Source organism: Opisthorchis viverrini (assembly GCF_000715545.1).
Source record: "Opisthorchis viverrini unplaced genomic scaffold opera_v5_183, whole genome shotgun sequence".
NCBI lineage: Eukaryota > Metazoa > Platyhelminthes > Trematoda > Opisthorchiida > Opisthorchiidae > Opisthorchis > Opisthorchis viverrini.
Window position 1 is genome coordinate 140,988 of NW_008751841.1, and position 26,931 is coordinate 167,918.

A 26,931-nucleotide genomic window follows, 5' to 3' on the forward strand; every position below is an offset into this window, starting at 1 on the left:
TTTGGTTTGATCAGGCTCAGTTCACAAAGGTCTGACAAATCATGCGCACCCCTGCTGCGCTGAAGTCACATTCAACCTATTAAATCTACAGTTTTGTTAATCTGCATGGAGCACGGTAAATATGTCGCGGAAATGCATTTTACCTACTGTGTCAAAATTTCTCGAAAATAGTTGCAGCAGCTAGTACGAGCGCATTTTAGCTGAGAGAAGCCGCATCCAGTCCAAATTATAACTTATCGGTAACAAAGGATTTTCAGGTTAGAAGGTGATTTCCATGAAATGGTAAAAGCAGCAGATTGTCAAAGCTAACACAGCGAATATTTTGCTTTCCTGAGTTCACTGTTTTTGCGTTTAACTGGAATTCGTATTCATATTCATTCATAATCATTTTCGCTCTTAACGCAGAAGCCAACTGGTCGAATGATATCTCAGCTTGTATAGGAATATGATAGCCACAAAGGGGAGCAGGACTTTGAGGGGTAAAATGTTATGAATTAACTGGCTGTTCTTCGCATCGCCTACTAGTGGGTCACATCTTCTGTTCCAGTTTCACCGGACTCAGAAGTGGACATTGTCAGACCGGATGAAGCGCACCTCGAGGGCGTACCACAATTTATCCAACATCCAAAATCAGTGTATTATACAATGAAAGGACATCCCGCCATCCTGGATTGCCTTGCCGAACCAGTATCCCACGCAGCAGTCGTTTGCGCTGGAAAGGTTATACCTTACAGAGGCCCAGAAGAAGAAGGAAGGCTAAAGGTGACTCGTTTAGATGCCAACAACCAGCCAGACCCAACCGGATCTAGATGGCATTTGGAGCTGCAAATATTTGCCAAAGAAGTGGAGGAATGGTTTGATTCTTACACCTGCCGGTGTGAGGCTTGGAGTAGAGTCACCAAGCTCCAACGCCCGAAGAAGGTCTTAAGCAGAGAGTCCGTGATCATTGAAGCATGTACGTTATTTGATTGTGGTATGCAAAGATCATGAGTGCCGTGAAGGTTTACGATACCAAAAGGGGTTCAAGTTTTCTGTCTTGGGAAAAAATTCAGATTTTGCTCTCAGTTTTTTCGTATTAGTAAACTTAGCTTATGGTAGTGAAGCATCGGTGCTGAACATTGATGTCATGCTGTTGATGATGATGATCCTCTGGGGCGTTATCACTGGTAGAACTGAAACAAAACCTCTGGTATCTCGTTGCTCTTTTTGATCTGTTTGGAATTATATGACAGGCACACTCTTTGAGATGATTTTACGCCAGAGTACTCGTCAACCCAGTCATGCGCGTGCTCCTACTAACAAATTTTAGGTCCTCCTAAATGTCAGTAGCCACATTGGTGCCTACTATATTTGCATTTATAGAAACCTGATTCCAGCAACTGTCTGCACATATCACTGCTTCGTCTTGCTACACATTTTCCATCCCATGGAACGTGAGTCCTCCTTACCTAATGGGAACCCCGGAGGCTTGGTGACGGGAACGTGGCGTTCACCAAACCTACCATTACTTTACAGTGTCTCAAGTGCCGAAAAACCAGTTTTTGTGTGAATTGGTGTTAAACAGTATAACAGCCACAATGTACGAGCCTGTAAATGAATTCGAAGTTGCGTGGTACTAAGGGTAAACGTTGGACGCATGGGGGAGAAATGACCTCATTGTTGACTACTTAGCTGAATGCACGTCAATGACAACTGGCTAGGTTCTTGCACTCAGGACATATAAACTCGAAATTTGTGATTATTGGAGCTATTAGGGCTTCTTCAGTCACTGATGATATAATTGAAAGCAATAAACATAATTCTGAAGATATGGATAAATAAAAATATATCCCATTCGCATGTTGAATTCGTATTGATTTAGGAGACACTGTGTCGCTTTTCCATCTCTGAAGCTATCTATGTACAAAGATAGAGGCGACGGAGAGAAATTTTGTCAGTAATACCACTCGGGAACATAACTTTTCAAGGCTTTACATATATGGAACGTACATGCAAGCTAAGAAACTTGGTCCACTGCTACGTATATGATTCGTTACCGCGGATGTGAATGGTTTCCAAATGATTACTATGGGTTCGAATCAACTTTTTATTTTTGTATAGAGTAAACGGTTGACCTCGAAGAATTGCGGTGAGGCGATATATCTTCCTCTAAATTCTCCAGCAGATTAAGCCTTTCCACTTTGAATCACTGCTGGGAACCTCGTTACTGGTTTTAAATTTAGATTTGGAAATCAACATCTGTAGACCAGTCTTAATACAAGAGTAAGTCAGAAGTATTCAAGTGAGGAGATTGTTTCCCAATGAACTTGCCAACATTGTACCTGAGCATGCAGGTTAGCAGTTTAATGGAACAATGGTCTCCGGGCGCACTTACCGGTATCGGATCAGGGGGCTGAAGTTCTGTTTGCGACTCACCAAACTCGGGAAAAAGATCAACAGATACCCGAGAAAGTACCACTATTCGGGCCTTTTTTGAGGAAACGAAACCGCGTCAGGTAGCTATCTGGACATATAGGCGGGTATGTTTGTATAATGTAATGCGGTATTACAGGAGCTATTTGGGTGATCTTTACAGTCATACACGGAAGACAATTTTTCATCCACTCACTATAAATTGAGAAGCAATTGTATACTGGTTTCCACGATAGTGCAACAATGTACTCTCATAAGAGTCTTACTAAATTCTTCTTCAGGTAACCAAACTTTTAGTAACCACATGGAGCATTGCGGTGCACATTGAAGTGCCTATTGACAAGAGTGTTTTTAGAACACCGCTGGTTATAGATACTTTGTTTAAGTCTACTAAAGATATTAAAGCACTATTGTCCTTACCTTGACTTGAAATAGGTAATAAGAATAGCAGCGCATTGAGCCAGGCGTCTGAATAATAGCCTGAGGGCGGCATTTTTCCCCACAATCTTTTGGAATGAGGCAAAAGTATTGTCATGTGTGTGAAAAAAAAGCTTCGAAAACCTAAACCTCTTGGAAGACTATTTCTGGTCCGGTTTTGCTTGTATTAGGGTTGTTATTTTTTTCTAGGAAGGCCAACTGAAAGAATTAGTGGAGGGTTATCTCATGTGATTATTTGTTTTTTTTTTCAGTGAAAAAATGCACACTTGCCTCTTTGGTGGTTACCCTGCTAATGAAATACGCCTGAATGTTTAAACACAGTAGTCTTTTTTCAGCCGGTTCATCCTAAGGGCGGTCCCTCCGGCTAAAACTTAGCAAACATTGTTGTAGCGTCTGGAGATCGCACAGATGCAGAGGCCTACACCATGTGCATCGTTTTTATCACCTGTCAGCTAGCCAATATTACTGTGTAGACTTAGCGTTGTTCGGCTCCGGTGTTGAAGTGACCTCTCGCTGAGAAGAACGCTCAAAGCAGTGAAAATATTCGCAATATGATCGCTCGCAAACTGGAACGTAGACGACAATTAATGTTCGTAAATGATGGCTCTCCAACGGATATTTTCAAATGTTGCCACGGGGACGATTTTTGTGCAGTTTAGATGTGCCCCATACGTGGAACTGCATTGACGTCGGCTTATAATTGCATTGTCAAAAACTGGTGTACTTGTGTGGTGAATAAAAAACATCTCCTTGATAGAGACTGCATTTCAGCTTAATCGGGGTTCGCCTTTCCGGATTGACGATATGTGTTTGTTAAGCCTCCTGCAGTGCAAGGTGTCCAAACGGCTTCAACATAAGAGTCGATATTGAATACTCCCCGTAACGCAGTAATGTTTATGACATTGTGATATGGGCTAACTCCGAATTTCACCTCCACTGATGAACCAGTAAAGATTTGTCGTTTAACAGAACGAAAAATTTTATTCATATCCATTCTCTCACTGATTTCTTCTTGCGAACACGTTGCAAGACGAAACTGGAGAGCCTTTCAAGAGTACTCAGTCAACACACTTGAGAATTTCAATAAGTACTGTCTGTACGTTGGTGCTACTCACCCACGGTTGAAGTATCAAACGAACATGATTATTCACCCCGAACAGGCATTTAATGAAAGATAAAAAGTTTCATTGGTAGTGGCAAACAAGTAGGGCGACTAATAAACTGTTTTTGGTGGTAAATAGTGGCGTACTTTTACTATCTCTGGCTTTTAGTAAAGCCTTTTTGAACTGAAGGAAACGAAAAACGGAAGACTCAGTAAAGAAGTCAGTGTCCCTGTACTCTAAGGATGTCGCACTTAAAAACTGACAAAAATTAAAACTCATAAAATAAAGTAAAGAAATCCGCTGAAAGTGGTGTTTCCAACGAAGAAATGAGGTGTAAGAAACACCGGTAAAGAAGGTGGTGAACTGCACTCAGATGAACGGAATTCCGGAAGAACTGCCGTATAATTAAACTATGACGTTGAATCTTTGTAGTGCCTGTAGAAAGTAGTGAAGCTGAAGCCGGCTACAAAATGATGATCTCTGTTTAGAAGGTTATGTACGACTGGCAACTCAGTTATTCTGCTTGATGAACAGAAAAACAGATGACATATACAAGTGAACCAACGCTAGAGGAATACGGATTTTAGTATTTCTGTCGGAAATGACGTCAAATAGACTTATTTTCTATTCGTTTTCTGATAGCGGCTTTGGGAGTCATTTAGAGCAAACACCTGTAATTAAGCACTCTTTCCTGATGGAGCCACCGAACCTTATTAGTCTGTTAAGTTGTCTGAATATGCGTCAAAAAGCTGCCATAGAGAAGAGCGATTTTTCATAACTGTATAATCCGTAGTTTCCATTCCAGCGTTGCTAGTTCTTTTTGCATGAGTTTCCAGATGAGAGTAGGTCGAATGACAACGTGAAACATATCAGAGAAGAAAAGCCAGTTTCATAGGGATTCTCTGCGTTTGTCGTTAGGTGTAAACAGCGTGAAGCATACCCTCCGTGAGTGAACTTTTCCTCATCCCTATACCTTTAAAATAACGGCACTGTTGTTTGGTACGTTTCAATCGCTTCCTTTGGCGGATCACTGTTCCAAGAAATCACGGCGTACTTCAGTATCCAGGTATTGAAATAATATTGTGAGTGCTAGCATGTTTTACAGTGGCATACTATTAGTTTTTGAACAACCAGTTGTCAAAGGGTACTGAAAGAATAGTCATGTTGAGGCTTTCAAATGAATTCATGTTTGCTGGTGAATTGTTTTTTAATCTCCTTCACATGCTTGTCGCGTCGTATCTCATGAAAGCAAGCAAACGTGACAAATCTCGATCGAGTGGTACACATTAGTCGTGGCCATCTGTGTAGCTTTTCCAAAATTACGATTAGATAGACTTGATTTTCCAGTGTGCCAGCGATATACTGCCTGTCCACATTTGAGGTTACTGCTATGCTTTGCATTATTAGACGGCCAAAACTCTCAGATGGAATCCTTAGTTACACAAAATTCGGTGGACATAGTGCCGATGACTGGTAGCTCAGAAGTGCGGTTGGGGAATGTGTTCCCATGAAATGGCGTTCGTATTTCGCAAAAGGGAGAAACAGTTTCGAACCTCGGAGTGTCATTTAAATAATCACCGTCGGTTTTATTATTCAAACACTAAATTTCCGAGAAACCAGAAAAATCAAGGACAAACTGACGAAGATAAATTGGATGAATATAATAGTTAGGATAGACAGACTAACTAGTAAGTGCCTCACATTCCATATGGGGATGAAATTAAAAACCCATTTACGTTTTCTATGGAGGTTTGTCGGCAGGCATAGCAATTCTTACCGTTTCTTCCTTTGCTCCGACAAATTTTGCACCGACGTTTGCAATCCTTTAGCATCGTTTTGGCCAACAAATGCACAACACTGGACACGGCTAGAATGAAACAAAATAATTCCTACGGCTCTCACGTGGACAGCAAAGTAGTTACAATCCCAACTAACATAAGTCAAATCGCGTATGGACTTGACACGAAGCAGCTCGTTGCAAATTACTGTTAGTCCGTTAACTAGAAAGAGACTTGAGAAGGGAAGCATCGATCGAGGTCACAAAAACATGTTATTTTTGCAACACGTTGCTTTTGAAACTCCGAGCCCTCAAATCCTATGTTGTATTCCTAAACTATGAATCCTAACTGCGTACCTGACAATAATAAGACAATGCAGCGTTTGGAGAAAAAAACGAAATGGAGGGCGGTAACCAGTTTTTCGGTAATCGGTCTGGGCTAATCCCATTCTCTAGTCCTCCTCGAAGGCTTAAAACTTATTTTTTCTAGAGAGACTTACGGCCTGTCCGGCAACACTTTTCTAGATGGTATAATCTCCTCAACTTCTAAATTTACTTTTAAAGCGTCCCTGCGAATTCTGAGGAACATAAAGGCACTGAAGAATTCAACGTGGTTTACACTTTACAGTAATTTGTTAAATCTGCCAGTTGAGTGGGGCCAAGATGCACTTCTGAAAATGTTTTCGATATTTCTCCCAGAGTCAGCATAAAATGCGCTACGGTAGGCCCGTCGGAGTTTCTAGCACATGTTGACCATGGGCTAGTTCTGGTAGTTTTGAAGAATGGACTGAAAGTTTCTCATGCAGTCTAGAAATCAAAGCAGAAATAATCCAGTGAAAACTACCCTATACCGTATCTGTGAGCATCATGGCATTCAAATCTTTCAAACTGGCATTCCAGCCTGAAGAGGTGGTTGCCTCAGCAAAGTCCAAACTCGGGTTTTGCAGGAGGAAGAAATTTATCTCTTTCGTTTGCGCTACCTTGGAGATCAGCAGTCTTATTTTCCCAATTTTAGTCCTTTCCTTAACGGTTTTTCCTCTGTTGACTGTCAAATTGAATGCTGCACGCACAAGACAAGATGGGATGTTATGGAAATTCGGAAGATTTTGGTAGGCGGTGGTTATATCATCTAAATGAAAAATGACATTAAAACGGGCTATTAACGTAGCAGTGCAAATGGGCCACTCAGCGTATGAAGTTCACGAAACAACCTCAGGCATTTGGATCAGATGATTGTTTCAGTATTCACCGTGTGGTAGAGCCAAAACACAGTGTCTTCCTAGAAATTATAAGACCCGGCCTGGCTGGATAGTTCAGGTTACTGAGATTTAATTGCAGAGAAGTTATTCAGTAGAGATTTCGCCTTGTCATTGAAGTCGTTACTCGAGAAGCCAGTCAACACAGTGCCAAGTGATGTGGCTCACCATTTTTAAAGGATAAGTGGCGCCAAGGCCTTGTCATGAAGTCGTTACTCGAGAAGCCAGTCAACACAGTGCCAAGTGATGTGGCTCACCATTTTTAAAGGATAAGTGGCGCCAAGTCTTGTCATAGCAAATCACATGGCTGATCAGTCACTCTTGGCCATTTGGCTGTGTTCAAGCACTGGTCACATGGTCGCGGGTTCCAAACCGTCTGAGTTTCATGAGTTGTGCACTGCTGATAATTCCTAACAAGAATGCAATGGTCGTGCGGTTATTCTTGGCTTTTCAGCACGGATCGGCTTCATAAAAAGAAAGAAATCCCTACCGAATATAATCAAATCTCCGCATATTGTCATTAGAGAAAAATTATTGTTACTGAATACTGTAAACTACGCGCTATGAGATTATCCATTGTCTGCTTATTTTTCAGATTAAAGGACTCAATGTGCAATATGTATACTTGATCATTCCCAGCGTGTGGATGATTTGGCTTCTAGAATGCCTCATATTACGACTTTGATACTTTGTGGTCAGTGGCAGGGTTTACACTCATCTGCTTCACAATGAGGTTGGATTTAGACATCGTGTGTGGAAAGACAGTCCATTTTTGCTTCTGTCTTATCTGAGGCAACAGTAACCTTGGCACAGATGCCTTGGGAGAAGGACAACTTTGCCGTTTTTGTTCGTGAAAGCGGACCTACCAAGCCAACTAAGCCGGCTTCAATTTGTCGGTTAGGCTAGTCCAGGGTTAACCAATTCTGTCCGTGTAGCAGGAAGAGCCCTGAGAATATTCCTCAGTAATAGGCACATGGGTGAGATCTTCTAGGTTAGAGATTGTGGAACAGAAGCTTGATTTCCCCCGTTCGTCCGAGGAATCTGGCGCTATTAGGAGACCATTTTTGGGTGACAATGTATATCACTCTGTGGGTTTTATCTCGTGAATGCAAGTCATGGGGATCAGCGGGGAACAATCTTTCCCCAAAACTTCATGCAAAGTGCTTAATTTATATCCTTTTAACAAGCTTGTGCTGACCAATTTCGGGAAAGTTCGGGCTATTTTCTAAGAATTCTGTGCCTGAACGGTACAATCCTCTGGTCGCTTTGTCACCTAATCAACACTTTGTTCTCTTAATTTTCCAAGGATAAACGGGATGATATGCATTTTCTTAATTAACAGAATAAACTATTTTGAAAATCGTGAGAACCAGTTCTTGTAGCTGCAGAACAACTTCTACCGTATATATCACTTAGCATTTTTCGTAACGCCTACCACTCTCCGATAGGCAGAGTGTGTATAGTATACTAGTAAGTAACGGCGGAAAAATTCGGGGCTTGGTAACAAGGTTGATTATTGGGCGGAAACTTTTGCATAGATTAGTGCGCATGTACAACAAAATTTCACCTACCTATACTCTTGTGTGTGACAAACTTATCAAGCGTTAGCCAGTAAGACTGACTTTGCCAATCAGAAGGCTTATGACGAGTCATTTACACTAGCAAAAACTCACTTCTTTGTTTAACTGGGGTTGTAATTCAGCTTTACAATATAATGTCAAACCACATTCACTATTTAATATTATCAGGTTAAAATGTGTCCATTACTCGCAGATGACAAATTACCAGTCATTACAATCAAGTCAAATTCATGGAGCAATGAAAAAGTGTTTCACCAAATGCGAGCATAGCGAGCATAATTTATAACAGCACATCCTTAACGGCATCCACTCGCCGACATTAAATCTTTGGAATATGGAACAAATAATTACTGCTTTTCCACCAGCACACTTGGGTCTATTCCCGTATTTTCCCATGGACCGATTTGATAGAAAAGACGTGCTCTCTTCGCATATCGGAAAATCGGGCTTGAGTTCTTGGTACTACGGAAATCATGTACTACTGATTGGTCTTAACAGGGAGAATGGCTGAACAGGAGAGTGATGTACTATGAACTAAACGGGATAATGGTTTCGGGGTAGAGCGTGGGTTATGTGGTGGACCACGCGTGTGTGCTAACACATAACGTGAGAGGGCGTTGAGAAAAGTGCAAAGAAGTAGTTACCGTTTTTTGTTGGTTAGTTCCTATTGAGGCGATTTTTGTAGACAGAGTAAAATATCTTGTTGAGTTTAAAGGCATTTGTCTCTGTGGGTCATTTCAGTGTTCATTTTTTAATTTATCATTCTTCATAATTTTGTCATTTGCGCTTTCTAGACCTAGAACAAAAATTCCAAGTTGAACCGATTTCGACGAATTTAACTGTGGGTGACAGACTCACTTTGTCCTGCGTCCCACCAAGAGGCAAACCTGAACCGGAGGTAAGCTGTAGCAAACCTTTAGTGATCCCTAGTTAAATTTAAATTAAATTAGGTCCAAATAACCTTCAATGAACTGATTGTTGTCTTTACAAAAAGCCTCATATATTTGTGATTGTGTCTCTAATATATTCAAGTAAATATGCTTGGATCTACCAAGCGGTTTTGAATGGTATACTGTGAAATTCAGAAATAACCACCAAAGATCAGCTAGCTGGTCACCTCAATCAGACTTCAACGGTTATTTCCAAGCAATTTTCACCAACAACACTCGCTTGGTGATTAATCCCGATGCAATTCTCCCGAATTGCGAATGATCAACCCTTCATTAATTCCATCCTGCAGAAGCGAGAAGCATCTCTTTCACGACTAGGAGATAAGGATCTCTAAGACGTGGACTTACGTGTTGCTACTTATTTTTCGTGCCCTTTTCATACAACATAGGTATACTGGTTGAAGGATGGCATCCCAATAAAACCAGGGACGATGCCACAAATCCTGATGAACGACTACAATCAGCTAATCATCGAGAACGCCACTGAGCATGACAGTGGAAACTATACCTGCGTAGCCGAATGTTTGGCTGTGGAATACCGCTTTGCTCAGTCGACAGTGAAAGTGATCTGTGAGTACTGGCTATCTCTACATTATTGGGGTTGTTTCTCATTTTCTTCTACGCCTGCAGAAGCTTAGTCACGCTAGTGTTCGTTTTTGGACGGTATTCTTTTAATCAGATTCGGTTAAGGGATTTAGACAGCCGAATCCTAAGCCGTACTTCGCTTGATTAAAAGAGGATTGCGTTCTTTCTTGTTCTCGTTTGTCTGATATTTGGGAGCATCTGAAACCCCTTACGCACCTCTACGTGCTTGGACATCTGTTGCGTTTTTAAACAGCTGAATGAGATCCAAAAAATGGCGGTGCCTGTATTCTGGTTCAGAACGAAAGTGATCAATACTCACCAAATGCAGACTTAACCAAGTCACTGAATTACGTATGGACCGTTATATTTTAGTCCCAAATCAGTTGTACGATATGCTGCCAAACCCGTGTTTATAGTCCCGGAATCTCAATTTACACAATCCCAACAACTCTTGCTTCGGCTTTTCAAGTTGTCGGCTTTCGTTTACTTGTTATTGTATATTCTGGTTGATTATTGGGTGCAGTGCATCATAACCACTGAAAAGAGACGGAATTGGCTGTTTCAATTACTTCGTCCTAGTACGAAAGTGCACCAAAGCTCACGCTAATCCAAACTTCTGCAGGTTTTAATGAGGTGGCCACATCAGTGGGTGTAGTATGAAAAATTGACATGTTTGACTTTGAAGTTTATTCTACCGCACAAATTAGACGGATATTTTCTTCAAACTGGCCGTTAGTTTTAGCTAGTCTTGCTTGCCTAACTCTATAGTTAAACTTAAACTTAGACATTCAACAGAAAGGAATTATCTGCTTGTTTATAGAATTAGCTGGATTTGTCGGTTCGGTTCTTTAGACTGTTTATAAGGATATTTGATCTTCCGTTGTTTTCCACGCATTTTGATTTCACATTGGTTCCCGGTTATAGGACTTTGCCAATATAACGTTAAATGCGAAAACATAATGCATCCTTTTCTTTCATGCAGCAAAAAATAGGCATGTTTCCCAACGTACAAAACACGATGTTTGGCAAGAATGGAGTGTGTGCTCTTGGACTCTTATTTCGGACGCGACCGACCCAAAACTCACTAAAAACGTTTGCCAGCAAACGCGATTGCGAAGCTGTTTTGTTAAACTGTCCGCCCTTATACCTCTGTCCCTGGAGACCGACCCGGTTGTTAAAGAACAATCAGTCCAGTCTACTTGCCCATTACCATTTGTACAGAAAAGGAACTGCTCATCCATTTATTGTCCCAGTAAGAATCTTCTTTGTTCTACCTGTACGAAATGATTAATTCGACGCATTTTGGTCCGCAAGGTTTGCCGCATATCAGTGAAGCAGTGAGAAGTGTATTGTCTACTATGACAATTGTTCTCAAGGAATTGTGCTATGTTCAAATACATTCAGGTGCAGCTCAGAATGTGGAAATCCGAAGAGAAGAAGTGGAGAAAAATGATTAGTAATGGTAGACTCATGCACGCCAGCAGGGTAAATGTGGGATTTTTTCCAATGAATGGGCAGGTTTTGCCTTATTTGATTCATTAGTTTGGTTAGATTTGTCTAGATTTCCAATAACTTTAAATTTGGCATATTGGGAGGTCGAGTAGCTTGGATATAGAATTAATCCTCTGAATATATCAAACCAAATTTTTGATTGGAGATGCAGGAAGGCGTTTTGCGTAAGTGCATCGGAAGTGATGCGTCTCGATGGTGATCGACTCGGAGTACACACATTCGGAATTTATGTTGTGCTTTTTAACTCGTATTTAGTAGGCGCCTATGAAACATATTGGAACAAACCAACATAAACCTATTATACTAGCTGTACAAATACGCCGACAGCTTTAGCTAGTGAATCACGCACTAGTGTTACCTAATGGATTCATAACCACCATTTCATAAATGCTAGGCTAAGGGCAAGATAAATGTGTAGAGATCTTTCAGGATATTCCAGCTTTGGCCGTAATGGTAAATACAATCATTTCGGCCGCGTGGATTTGTACAGGAATGCTAGATGAAAAACTTGGAGCATCAGTCAGAATAAATCAGAGTAAATCAGAGCACACCGACAAACTGAAGAAGAATAGGTATCATCCATACCTGAGGGATTCCGTAGTATTCATTCTTGAATTATGAAGTGACTGCTTCAAACTTTTAGGCTTACGTCATTCCTTTAGCTTCTCAGGAGTGTTTAGCCCTCAGGACTTAACCCTTTATCAAATGCATTCTTTTATAGTATATCGTTTCTTAAATTTCAATATCGATGTTCGATTCTTGGTTTTTCAAGGATTGACTATGACATGGATGTCTCAAACTGACGACATTGTGTTGAACAAGGGTACAGCAGGAAATTGGAGAGAGATGACAGCGGTGGCGCTCTATGGTGGATCCGTCCTCTTCCTGATAGTACTACTTGCAGCTGTGGGATTGCTTCTTGTCAAAAAACAGCAACTCAAACGGTCTGCGTTCTATCAGTACGCTTCTTCGTGCTGCGCCAAAGGTATGTGTTTCTTTGCACCAAAGTAAAAATTCATTCACTTTTACGGCGTTCAAAACCTGGGGCTCAAAATTTAGTATTTTGGTATTGTCCAATTTTTGATTACGATGAATAAGAACCGCTTGTTAGAAGATGGAACACTCAGGAACTTCTGTAGATATGAAACACTGCACTACAAAGTAGACTGACATTCTTCTTTGGGTACGCTTTCGAAGAATACGCTGGAATTATCAACCATCGTCCACAACATTGATATTATCACGGAGCTGCACAAAAGTGCCTGTCCTATAGATGGTTAACCGCTAAGTCTTCAACACTGGGACAGATTTCAGACAATTATATTGCTTCTGAAAGTGTAATTCAGATCCACACACACTGTTTCTATTTTTCCCATCTGTTGTTGATATGTTTGGGCGTAAAATGAAAGCGACTGTAGTGAACGGCAGTGAAGAAGCTCCCCTGCCGTTTTTGCTGAACTGCCTGGATTCAGGTTACTATAGAGTAAAATATAGGTGACTTTGCTCTCAAGTATTGTCCTTGAAATAAAAAAATCGGAGAGGAAATTACTTATGAATAATCTGTTTATTTACGTGATCATATTTTGTAGCCTGCCTTCTTAGGGGATTTGCGTATGACATTATTTCTTCAATGTTAAAGAAACAATGTTGCCAAAACCTTTGATTTAAATTACTAAGCCCCGAGGAAGACGCATAGTCGATGGGATTATTTACGGGTGTTTCTTAGCTCATGTTTAGGCTGGATGCCGACGCGCGATGACGAGTCGTCGAAAAGAAGCTTGTAGGTTGCCTCGACTAATGGCTGCGCCTAGGCATTTTTGTTTGTCAATGCCAGATCACCCATAAAACCTGTGCAATAAGTCGCCCCCAAGAAGCTGCAGTTTGTTAAATGCACTTTATTCGTTTGAAGCAAACGGTGAATGATTTCAGTGTGCATTTGGAACGTTACAACCAACTATTCCGTTACGATCAGTTTTGCCGCTGAGTAAAATAACGTTTGCCTTTTTTTCTCATGTGGATTTGGTAGATTCGGCGTTCACAAAACGTGGAAAACAGATGGATTTAAGGATAGATGGTGATTCTATTGGAACCGTACTTCAAGTTGATAAAAGGAAAACGTCATCCAAATGTTCGTCAAAGCCGGATATCCTTGTTCACACAAATCACCATACAGACTGGTATAGAAATGAAGAAGCCAGCACACAATGGCCTACAGATTCATCTTCCTTACTCCGATCAATCTCACAATCACCTACAAAGTCCCATGGAAAAAACAGCCTTCTCAAATGTGACCAACCGACTACTCAATTGATGGATGGTACAATTACCTGCGGTGTGCAGGCTTCTGTTGAAACTCAGGATCAGTATTGTGTATACAGTGTGCCACAGTTTCACCCGTGAGATATCGAAGAAGCATTGTTGACCTTTTTAACTTCATACCGTATTATTCATGTTTATACTAGGGAGCGGGACGTCTTATATCTATCAAAGGTGTCGTTATATGTCAACAGATCTGTCATTCTAATCCACTTTCAGGGTTACTGCTTAATTGCAGCCAATCGCTATATACTCACACTGTATTTAATATCTCATACCATACGAATAGCTTACTCCAGAACCAGTTACGTTGCATAAATTATAACAATTACTAGTATGCCAGTCCCTTAGTGCTAGGCTCTGAATACCAGGAGTCACTTCCACCTTCAGTCGAATACAAGCTTCTTCTTCCTCTATATTTTAAAACACTTTGATCCATCCTAGATTTCTAGTACATCGGTGAACTAAAATGCAAACTAATCACGAATCGGGCATGGCACTGCATTTCTTAACGCAGAGCGTAATACATGGAGAAAGTAAGGCAGACCAACAGTGATGGAACTTGGGAAGAGAGCGATGTACGTACACCATTCACGCTACAGGGTGATTAGTCATGGTTGCAACACCAGGCTTCATCCGGTGGACTGAACCGGTTGAAACAACCCAGGCGTACATTAGTAGCACGGATAGTCCACAGGATTTGCGAGTGAATCGGAAGCCCTTGAAGGGTGTATGAAAATGTTCCACTCTAGTCACAATCTATAAGAAACTGCAATATCCTACGAAGTCATACCGACCTTCTGTTAAACATCACCGGGTAATTTCCTATCAGTTACAATCTGATTTGGGCCCCGGAGGAAAGACCAGCTGATTAGAGTTAGGATTTCTAATATTTTAAAGGTTTTTTTAGCCACAATGTTAAATGTTTATCAGGTGATCATTTTTGTAGATATATGCGTGCTTGAAGTGAATGCATGTCCGGCTAGGGTAAGCTTGTGTTGCAATTCACTTAGTGACTGTTATAGTTGTTGTTAAACTAGCCAAAGATGAAACTCTTATTTGTCCTGCATTGTGAAAGTTGGTCTTTTTCCATCTGGTGTTACACTGGCTCTACTTTTACAAGGATTTACTTGATTCCATTGTGATTCCCACAGTTTGTTCAGTCTCCTTCACTGAGGTGACGTTTCCGGTGCAATTTTCTTCAAAATGTATGCCTGCTAATGTAGTGTAGGATAAAGATCCTCAAGGCTTTTCACTAAGACTTCCTCCCTGATTATTTTAACCACTGAGATAACTAGGCTTTTGAAAGTTACTATGTCTGAAACGGACCCCTTTATAGGTCGTAAAATTCAAAAATCGGGCTCGACATTTGCATACAACACTGGTTTTGACGAACGACTCATATGAATTCTATATTCGAAGTTTGTTGTGTATCTTTGTGATCGGGAAGTTGCAAGCTTGGAAGTTTAGGTAATCGTTGTCACATCGATTCCATATTGAAACAGACTGGGCAGTATCTTTACTATCTTATTGTCAAGATCTAACTCCAGATTTCAACGCCTCTTTGCCTCTAACATTGACTCGGCAGATCACTGGCTGAGAATCAGTCTTTAATTGCCCTCCCGGATGATGAACGCAACCCAGCGGTCCTCGGTTCCAGGAAATGTTCCAAACCCACGAGTCCAAACATTCTGACGGAAGGTGGCTCAAGTGGAGATTCCCCAGTGAACACTTGTACCACTCTCTTCTTATCTGGAGGTGAACAAAGCGGTACGGAGGGAAGTAGCGCTTCGTTAAGTCAGGTACAGCAGAAGCAAGTGAAGCCAACAAATTACTACCATTTGTATGCGAAACCTCAGTCTTTATTGATGTGCAGTCGATTTTGTCTTCAAGACCGCCTACAAGATGAGGAAGTCATCACGTATGCATGGAAAAGAATACCTCCTGATGGAGGCATCCTGTCTATTGAAGAGACCGGTAAGTGAAAATGATTGTTTCTTTCATGGAGGGTCTGCATTATTACCGGCGTAGAAAGTTTATGGCTAGAACTCTCCAACAAGACTAGATCAGGAAAAGAATGTCAAATGTGCTGAAAGAAATCTAAACGTCCAGTGTTGATCACGTATTTTACCAGACATACAAATTGTCGAATCCAAAATGAACGTACGTGAGTTCCACGGTGTGGTCCAGTAATCTTTTCTGGAAGTTTTCTGTTCTTTCCGAGGAACGGTGCTGCATCCACAGGGGGCCTACTTAGTTTGAAGGACCACTGGACCCATGTTAAAGTTCGACGGTGAGGCAAGCTGCTTGTCACTGCATGTCACTACCTTATTATTCACGTTCTAATACTCATCCCTCTTTTTGGACGAGCAACAGCTGTGTCACTAGCAGCTAAAGCAATAATGACTATCACCAGATGTTCCTCTGAATGGTATTTTTTAGGAACGGCTTTTCACTCAGAAAACGCGTTTAAATCAGGATGTAGCATTTTCATTATCTTCAGTCCTCTTTGATTTTAGATGTTTCGGTTATCATCCCCCCGAAAGCCTTTGGCACTCAAGTAGTGCGGGTTGTGTACTTGTCCGTTCGTCACTCGGTGAATGATCGCCCGTCCTTGAAAGGTAAATGACATTTACCAGCTGAGACACTAGTTTTACTTCATCGCTTTATGTTCCTGATACCCATTTTTGAAGTAGAACTAACTTTCAGCTGGCGAAATCGCATTTTGGTAGCAGTTTATTGAAAGGGGTTGGCTAGGTGGTACCTGCTTGAGTAGTGGGTCATTTGGCAATTCAGATGAAAAGGTTTGTTTGCTCATGCTGCATAAGAGTAAACTAGTTGGGTACAAGATAATATTTGCTGGTTTGCGGAAAACGGCATCCTGGTAACAGTGTAAAACATAGTCTAACAGGACTACCCGAGCTCGTGAAACGAAGTATTGCTCCTCCGGGCACCATCATTTGTCACATATGGCGGATTGAAACCTTTTTGTGTAGCAGTCGAGAGCCGTAAAACCGGATGTAACCTGTGAAAATTCAACACAGGAAAGTATGTGGCCATAGCTTTGGGGACATCAGAGGAAGTTTCAGGTCACAGAGGGAGGTCACGCGGAAGTGAAGTGTAGGCTGAAGTGAAGGTTTTGTCATGCCCGCCCTACCAGGTTAGAAAGGATCTAAATATTTTTTCTAATCACACAGATTTGATTTTAGGCGTCTGGTTGTTCAAGCTAGATAGCTCAGATTAGGATTGGTATTCTGACGACTGACTATCTGGAAATTGTTTGGTCTATGCTGGTTAAGTGCACTTTAACTAAAAACCGATCGGTTTAATTAACTAATCTGAAAAGCCACTGTGAGTATGTTGATCTGTGTGCCCGGGCAATCAGCACTGTGATCTTTCAAAAACATGTGCCTCTAATTACATGCTCGTAAAACTATGTGAAATCCTGATGGAAATATACGCGGTCTTTGACTGGATTCTGAAAAGTCGTTGCTAACCTGATCACCTGTAAATTGCCATTTTCATAGATCTGAGTTATATGTTTAAGCCATTATAAAAAATGCCTGTTAACCCGTGAAATTTGTGCCGATTATGGTATGGATATCGAGGTTGCATCATCCTATTTATCCCACCCCATATACCACATCGCTGTCAAAGAAACTTTTGCAACAAGACAGTCTAAAAGTAAACTGTCGGCAATTCCTGTGATAAGAATGTGTGATTAATTTTGCCGCCACCCACAGCTATGTGCATTGGTGAAGTTTAGCCAGCACACAGGCATCACAACTCCGTGTGATAACGGTAAACCAAACTAGACACTGATGCAATTAATTTTCTCATCTTTTGTTACCAAATGATGCTTGTTCCTGAAGAACCGCATCAGTATATGAATCTGAAAAGCAACACTTATCAATGACTCACACGTGAAAATTTTCCACATGAATTGCACACAATAGTTGCATCGAGAGCCTGTTCCTAGTGAACTACGAGAGGTTGAAAATTCTCATTTTGCGCATGAATGCAGCGGCCGTCTCGGAAGCGCATCACATACGCAGACTGATCTTGCTAATCCCAAAGATTAGGCCTTGCTTCGCATCAGAAGAGATTCACCAACTGTCACCCCGTGGACGTGATATATAGCCGAACACAAATCAGTATTTGGGAAAAAAAGAAATAACATTAAACCAAGCGCGAAGATTGGGTACTCTGTAACAGTAGCAGTCAAGTTCCATGCTTCTTCTCTTGTATTGTATGGCATGCATGCAGTCGTTAAACCAGCGCATATTTTTCGGTGGTAATAGAGGGCTTGCTGAAACTTGGGGTTTTATCTTCATTTAACGCCATTATCTGGTTTGTCGCTGTAGTTGAAAATTGAAGTACAGTCTGATTCGTTAACCAAGTAGTATTGCGTACGTATTGAATGTAGGTAGGAAAAACTTACGCCGCGGGATTTTTCACGTCCATGTCACCGAGGTTAGTAGACCGTATTGAAAAACGGCCGCTTTTAAATATGCTGGGGTAAAAGCTGTAGATTTAACTGCTCAGTCATGGTATTTTCAGTTGTTTTTATGAACATTTCCAGGACACTTCCCATTCCCATTTGACTGTAAGTAGTATGTGACAAAGTGCTTTGGGGGACTAATTCAGCTCGTTAGGTTTTGTCATTGGGTGGAGCGTTATAAAAAACGCCTCTATAATCACAGTAGCACAGAAAGCTGTTATCAATTTCCGTAAAGCCTCACTGAGCCTTACTCAGTAAGAGAGTTAATGTATACATGCATGAACAGAACTATACCTTTTCACGTGAACTTCGGCGATTAATGCATTGGCAGATTGGTAGTTTCTGTCAAACCTATGTTCTACTTGAAACCGAATCTCACAGGATTAGCGAAATACTATTGTTTACTTGTCATGCGCGTTACAGTTGGTGAGGCAAAAACAGAGTTGCTAACCTGATCACCTGTAAATTGCCATTTTCATAGATCTGAGTTATATGTTTAAGCCATTATAAAAAATGCCTGTTAACCCGTGAAATTTGTGCCGATTATGGTATGGATATCGAGGTTGCATCATCCTATTTATCCCACCCCATATACCACATCGCTGTCAAAGAAACTTTTGCAACAAGACAGTCTAAAAGTAAACTGTCGGCAATTCCTGTGATAAGAATGTGTGATTAATTTTGCCGCCACCCACAGCTATGTGCATTGGTGAAGTTTAGCCAGCACACAGGCATCACAACTCCGTGTGATAACGGTAAACCAAACTAGACACTGATGCAATTAATTTTCTCATCTTTTGTTACCAAATGATGCTTGTTCCTGAAGAACCGCATCAGTATATGAATCTGAAAAGCAACACTTATCAATGACTCACACGTGAAAATTTTCCACATGAATTGCACACAATAGTTGCATCGAGAGCCTGTTCCTAGTGAACTACGAGAGGTTGAAAATTCTCATTTTGCGCATGAATGCAGCGGCCGTCTCGGAAGCGCATCACATACGCAGACTGATCTTGCTAATCCCAAAGATTAGGCCTTGCTTCGCATCAGAAGAGATTCACCAACTGTCACCCCGTGGACGTGATATATAGCCGAACACAAATCAGTATTTGGGAAAAAAAGAAATAACATTAAACCAAGCGCGAAGATTGGGTACTCTGTAACAGTAGCAGTCAAGTTCCATGCTTCTTCTCTTGTATTGTATGGCATGCATGCAGTCGTTAAACCAGCGCATATTTTTCGGTGGTAATAGAGGGCTTGCTGAAACTTGGGGTTTTATCTTCATTTAACGCCATTATCTGGTTTGTCGCTGTAGTTGAAAATTGAAGTACAGTCTGATTCGTTAACCAAGTAGTATTGCGTACGTATTGAATGTAGGTAGGAAAAACTTACGCCGCGGGATTTTTCACGTCCATGTCACCGAGGTTAGTAGACCGTATTGAAAAACGGCCGCTTTTAAATATGCTGGGGTAAAAGCTGTAGATTTAACTGCTCAGTCATGGTATTTTCAGTTGTTTTTATGAACATTTCCAGGACACTTCCCATTCCCATTTGACTGTAAGTAGTATGTGACAAAGTGCTTTGGGGGACTAATTCAGCTCGTTAGGTTTTGTCATTGGGTGGAGCGTTATAAAAAACGCCTCTATAATCACAGTAGCACAGAAAGCTGTTATCAATTTCCGTAAAGCCTCACTGAGCCTTACTCAGTAAGAGAGTTAATGTATACATGCATGAACAGAACTATACCTTTTCACGTGAACTTCGGCGATTAATGCATTGGCAGATTGGTAGTTTCTGTCAAACCTATGTTCTACTTGAAACCGAATCTCACAGGATTAGCGAAATACTATTGTTTACTTGTCATGCGCGTTACAGTTGGTGAGGCAAAAACAGACAGTCTGCCGGAACTCAATGCCTGATTGCTTCACTCCTCATGCAATAAAAACAAACCTATTTGTCCCAGTCAGTCCGACTTCCTGCTGAGTTGGTTCGGTTAGAATGATTTTATTAACCATTACTGTTAAGCAGGCTAACCATTACAAACCGACTGCGTCTCAATTGCATAATCTCTTGCGGCCTACGGTTTAACTTAATTGGATTGTACTTTCGGATACGGATGGAGCGGACATATGCTGTTCAGCACTTATTTTTGAATCGTAATAACGNTCATGCGCGTTACAGTTGGTGAGGCAAAAACAGACAGTCTGCCGGAACTCAATGCCTGATTGCTTCACTCCTCATGCAATAAAATCAAACCTATTTGTCCCAGTCAGTCCGACTGCCTGCTGAGTTGGTTCGGTTAGAATGATTTTATTAACCATTACTGTTAAGCAGGCTAACCATTACAAACCGACTGCGTCTCAATTGCATAATCTCTTGCGGCCTACGGTTTAACTTAATTGGATTGTACTTTCGGATACGGATGGAGCGGACATATGCTGTTCAGCACTTATTTTTGAATCGTAATAACGCCGACTGCAACAGGAGTCAGCAAGCCGTTTTCGTGACTCAAATTTAGTAATCAGTCTAAAAAATGTGATACGCATAGTTGGCTGCACATATAAATCAACAAGCCCATTCACCGAACACGGAATTCGTAAATTTTGAAAATCTATCTGCCAATAAATTCATCACGTTTGCAAGTTTTGTCATATTTTTGCACTCATGAAATAGACGATTAAGTAACTCTCTCTCCACAACATTATATGCAGCACAACTAAAGCATGGGTTAAAGCTTGATTTTCTCATTCATTTCCAGAAAATCAGACACTGCTCAGTCCCACAATTGAATTCGGTCCCTTCGACCTAACACCACTCGAGTCTCTGACACTGAAATTCCGACATTGTGCTGCCCTTTCGTCAGGAAACTGGCTGATACAACTTATGGGACAATCTCTCCCTAACTTATATTCGGCTGACAAAGAGTGCGGCAAAAGAACGAGGGAACCAATGTCAGTACAGGAAAACTCTTCCCTCAGGGACAAGTCAAGTTCGTCTACCCCTGGTCCTTGGCAGGTGAGTTCTTTTTCAGAAGACTTTGTCATGATGTTTCCTTCGAGTTAAGTAAAGTGATCCAAATCCAAATCTCATCTTTGCCAGGTTGGTTTTTTTCCCTCAAGAGAAACTTGGTGCTGTTAGAGGGTGTAGTTTGATAACCAATCCTGGAAAATTTCGAACAGATGAGACGATCGAGTTTTTGAAAATGAGATTCTATTTGTAGGTAGTTGCGGGTTCGTAGAATGCGTATTCACACCACTCTATTTCGAGCGTTCTTTGTTTCTTCCAGCTGCAACTACTTTCTTCAGCTCATACCAAATACGGGAAGCACTGGTCTCGTGTTTGATCTTATTTTACGCGGACATCTGATATAAAATGCGGAGGTATTACCACTACCCCACAAGCTCATGACAAATTACTGCAAAAAACTATCGTATACCAAAACCCAGGCAGTAGTGCGTGGCATTCAGCACAAATGATTTTTGACTGACGCGGCATGAAGTCCTGTAAATGAATTACTCGTGACTGGTAAAGCCGTCTCTGATATCGACCAATTAGACTTCCACAAACCTACAAACTTCATACCCATTTGGTTAACTCTTTATGGGTGAACTTTGTGGAATAAAACCACCTTCAAGAATTGGTGTCTGCATTATTAATTGTTTCTATATTGGGAAGTCGGCCTTTTTGTCTGTTACAAAGGTACAGTAAAGAGGATGATGGTAGTTTGGATGCTTTCGGATGATTTGTTTTGGGTTGATCAACTTCTAAGGAATCAGTTTGACCTCTCAAATACAAGAAATCAGAGGTTACGGGCTGAACAGACGAAATCAACTACATCACCTGAGTATCAAAGATCACTGAATGGTCTACTGTTTTATACCGTGTGATAGTAGGTAGTGGCGCGTAAACTATATTTCCACATAATTTGATTTTCAAATTCACATAGGAAATCTGGAAATTTAGCTGGGCTATCTGTGCTATCAATCTCGGTTTGGAATGATTAACCCCGAATAAATATATCACTCTTATCAAATCAGGCATACCAAGGTCCATCAGTTGCACACAGTAAAAATATTGATTCCCTAATCAAAGCTCCCAATTAAGCTAACGTTTTGGTTGAAAATGTATCGATTTTTGGTATGATGATTCTGTACTACTAATCATGAGGCTTCCAAATATAGCCTTTTAAAAACCAGATCATCTACCACAAAGAAGCTTAGTAAAAAAGGCTGCTAAAACCATCTCCCAGAAATGGTAGTCACATTAGTTTTTCACATTTTAACTTGGTGGGTATATCCAGTGTTTGGATTAATATGACGCATGTGGTATATCTTTTTGTGTCCCGAAACGGCCAGAAAAGCCTTGGACTCAACCTTTGAACTTACTACGATCTATCAGCAACGCATTTAAGTAGACGTACTAGGAATGGAAATCTGAACACGTAGGGTGAGTATGTTACTACTAACCTACCAGGGTGCTTTGGCTATTTCAATGGTCAGTCAGTCGGAGCTCAAACGTTAGGTGTTTCCGTGGATTCTTGAATCCGGTGGGGTCGAAAACTCAGGTTTATCTCTGGTTTAATGGCAACAGGCCCAATCTGAACGTCAGATGTCCAGAGTTCAGACTCGGGAAGTTCAAGTAAATGCGCTGTCAATGTCTTCTGATAAGACTAAACAAGTAGAGTGAGACTTTGCTTTAAATTGACCTGACTAAAATGGTTGTTTTAAGACATCGTTATGGTTTAGATGACGTGGATGTAAATGGGCACTCAAAAATCGCTGTGTTACCCTGTGTTCACAACGTGTTTGAAATATCCGTAATTTCCTCCATTCAAGGGCAAATGTATATACCACTGATGATGGCTGAGGAACAAAGCCTAAGTTTAGTGTTTCACTTGAGCGTCTTCTACAAAATTCCTGAGTGGACTGATCCCACAAATAAGCGAAGATCAAATGAAATTTAGCATGCTTAAGATCTGCTGTGCTATAGGGGTGTCACATGATTTGCGCACAGTTTGTCTTACATTACCATTGGACAGTTATACTTTACGCCTACCAATTACCCTGAAACTGATGAAGATGGTTTCTTGATTGCGTGAGATTTTGAAATCAACACAGGAAGTTGGTCCTGCAAGCGAATTTAATCTACACCGGAAAGTCGAGATGCACCGAAGTGCCATTTCTTCCTTACTGAGAGTTATCAACGGGAGGATTCCTTCCCGTGACCACGCTGATCAGCGGTTTGATGCGGCAGTCTTGACAAGAAACCCAGGTATTTATAATACGGAACAAATACCAGATACTGATGTATGGATTGAAGCCAGGATATCTCAACTGATAGAGTTTCCTTTAAGTTTAAGAAAATTCACGGCTCAAGTTCAGTCATCCCTAATTTACATTTCTGCCTGCTCTGCACGGTTTCCTTTTATATACGATATTATCAAGTCTCTGCTTGCTTTTTATGCACCCAGAAAACATTACGCAGGATGTCTAGCCGACACCACCGTTCTAACCTAGCGTTTCCTATACTTATCAGCCTATTGTCTACGCCGCTATACATTACGTCACAACCTCCCACTGTATACACAAGCAGTGGATAATAATACCCGAAAAATAAGAAACACCATCTTTAATCGTGATACAAAGTCTCACACAGTATGGTTTTCTAATTGAGACCCCTCAAACTCGAAACAAACTTTTCAGATAGTACACGACAGAAACAGGCACAATTCATCGCGTGAGCTTTTCAAAGAGAAACCATCTTATTCGGGCGTTTTACTGATTCGTTTGCAAACAATCCAAAACATTCCATTTGCTGATAGGGAATGTTTCAAGGGAACTTTACGGTTTTATGCGCCAGTTATTTATAAACATTTCGATGACATTTCCATGTGTTTTGTGTGATGCTGATACCGAATTTGACGATTTCAGCTAGACTCAGAAAGTAAGTGACGTTAGTTCCAAAGATACACCAAAGACTACCAGTAAACGGCCATATGCCTCTTTTGTGCACCATATTTGAAAAATCTACCGAATGACCATCATACTGATCAGCCAAATGATTGGGATATCAACGGGTGTGTTTGATGGTCTATTATAGACATGAGGACAGCAGACCACCCTGCATTGGCTCAAATACTCGATCAGCAAAAGTTGACGGGTGGGCACAGTGCAGTCATAGGGACTTGGCTGGGTCGATCAGCAAAAGTTGACGGGTAAGCACAGTGCAGTCATAGGGACTTGGCTGGGGGTAACCTAGTGTAAACAAACTTCTCCTCCAAGCCTACCAGGAGAATAACTAACCAAGGGCTCGCAGCCACAAGAAGTTGGAAACTTATTGATAAAGGATAATGTGCATCACAAGGTTGCTGTTATTAAACGAAATCGGAATCCCTTGTGTTGTTTGTCAGCGAGAAATCAAAGTAATAAATCCGGTGCGACCAAAAATGTACACAGACTGTTTCCTGCCCATAAAAATTCGGATCGAAATTTACGTAAACGAATGACGGCGCTAGCTTGCCGCATTTATACACAACAGTCAAAACAGTTCAACTTCCACTCATTGTTCTCAAACACTTGTCAGCCTAGATACATCAATTTTTCGTGGCTTACATCCCTAGTGTTGAGAAATGGTTATCTCCTCTTGTGGAGAGCTTGATAACGGTACTTAGAGAAAAAGGTGCTGATTGCCCAAGTTAAGGTCTAGCGAACATTTAGATATTCGACCTACACAAGTGGATATGAACATGATCGGCTTGTACATTTGTGACTCGGGTCAACATCCGTGTTAGGTCAGCTGGTAAAGCACTCTTTTAAAATTAGTAAAGTTATAGATTCGCTTAACAGCTCCGATATTTATCTTTTCTTTGGGACTAGATGTTTAGGTTCGTATCTTTTGTCTCTCATTCTCATACTGTTAGACATCTATGTTAGAAGTCCAGGAAATGCATCACGTTTTTAATCAGATAGAATTAGTTTCTCACTGGAAACTGTGTTAAGCAGCAATTGTGGTCCACCACCTCTCACATTGCGGCAACTATGGATTTATCATTGAGGTGTATATCTTGTTCAAATCTTGTGTTTCATAGCACTTGTGCACCCTGCAACCGGGAAGCAACTTTACTTCGCTTGATTTCTGTCAACTATTCGAAGGCGGTGTAGCGCAAGTGACCATCAAAAATCCTCAGCGACTGTGTCTTGTAGGAGAAAGGCAAACCTTCGGTGTGCCATCTGCTCATGCAGGGAGGATATTCATGTCATTGCCTTCTACTACCTGCGAAGCTAGCGTCGCAAAGCTACTTCGATTTGCTGCGTTCACTGCACCTTGCGATACAACTCGGGACAACAGCATACGTATTTACGTTTTACCTGATACGAATGATACATTAAAGATAGTGACACGTATTGAAATGAAGCTGGGCGGCAAACTTGTGGACCTGTCACGTCAGTTCCCTTTTAGTGACGACGGTGGCTGCCTGATATTCCAAATTGTTGCACTCTCCGACGGATTTCGGAGTCGTCTTCCAGGCGGTAAGCAAGTAAGTGAACCTAATAATCGACACTTAGGAAGTGTTTGTTTACTGATTTTTCGTGTTTTTTGTGCAGTTCGGTCTAATTTTCGTCGACTGGTCTAAAACTGCACAGCCTAGCTTTTATTATGAGACCGTAATTTTGAACGAGTTACAGCGAATATGAAAATGGGCACAGCAACGCCCACCCAACAGTCGAACTGGTGTACGCAGAAATGTTAGTGTTTCACAACAATCGGTCATTAATAAAGTCACTCTTTCCGGAAGTCCTGAGAAATCAGTAGAACTTTTAGCCAGCACGGGAATATATAACGTCCTTGTAGGAAAAAATCTGAAATAACGAAAAATCTTCAGCATAAAGAGTGTCCTCTTGGGCTGGCCGCCGAAAGGAACTGAAGTGCAGCAAAACGCCAGAAAACCCTATTTATATAGTCTCATTTTCTGATTATTCCGACGTTTTGGTGGAAAATGGGGCTTCTTTGGTTGATCCAAACAATGTTGAAGCTTTGGAAATTTGCATGTGAGAATTGGGCCTGGAGTTGTTTACTGACATTCACTTTCTGAAAGAGCTGTGGGGAATTTTGAATAAATTAATTAAGTTTGGCTAACTGATGTGTTTCTGCTGGTTGAGTTGCCCCTAGTTTTTGGATGAACTCATGCGAACAAACTGCTGCGGTCTTGCGCATATCTTCTACTCTACCGTGAAGTTGCCTCATTCAACTCGGAAATCACCAGGTTTAAATGGCTCTTTCCGAGCTTGTGAGCTTACTAACCAAACCTGTATATGCAGCACGTGACCTTTTTAGTACATTACCGGATCTGGCATGCATTAGTTCACTTTGCCATAACCAATGATGGGAAATTGTCGTCCACGATGATACGCATGCAGGTGAGACAAACTGATTTACTCCAACTGCCGTCTGCCTCTTCATGCTACATCTACGAAAAATTCTTATTTAAAAATGTGCTT

At 41.2% G+C, this 26,931-nt stretch overlaps 2 protein-coding genes across 2 annotated transcripts; both read left to right on the forward strand.

The window, feature by feature from the left end:
- Window positions 1–525: 525 nt before the first annotated feature.
- On the forward strand, window positions 526–14,013 carry T265_14373 (hypothetical protein; the record flags this gene model as incomplete). The annotated part of the gene is made up of 6 exons (XM_009173378.1): window positions 526–955; window positions 9,361–9,464; window positions 9,906–10,086; window positions 11,084–11,353; window positions 12,386–12,598; window positions 13,640–14,013. Coding segments are annotated over 6 exons (1,572 nt in total), but the record flags the coding sequence as incomplete, so codon positions are not given.
- Window positions 14,014–15,531: 1,518 nt separating this feature from the next.
- T265_14374 (hypothetical protein) lies at window positions 15,532–25,962 on the forward strand (the record flags this gene model as incomplete). Its single annotated transcript, XM_009173379.1, has 2 exons — window positions 15,532–15,906; window positions 25,636–25,962. Coding segments are annotated over 2 exons (699 nt in total), but the record flags the coding sequence as incomplete, so codon positions are not given.
- Window positions 25,963–26,931: the final 969 nt, after the last annotated feature.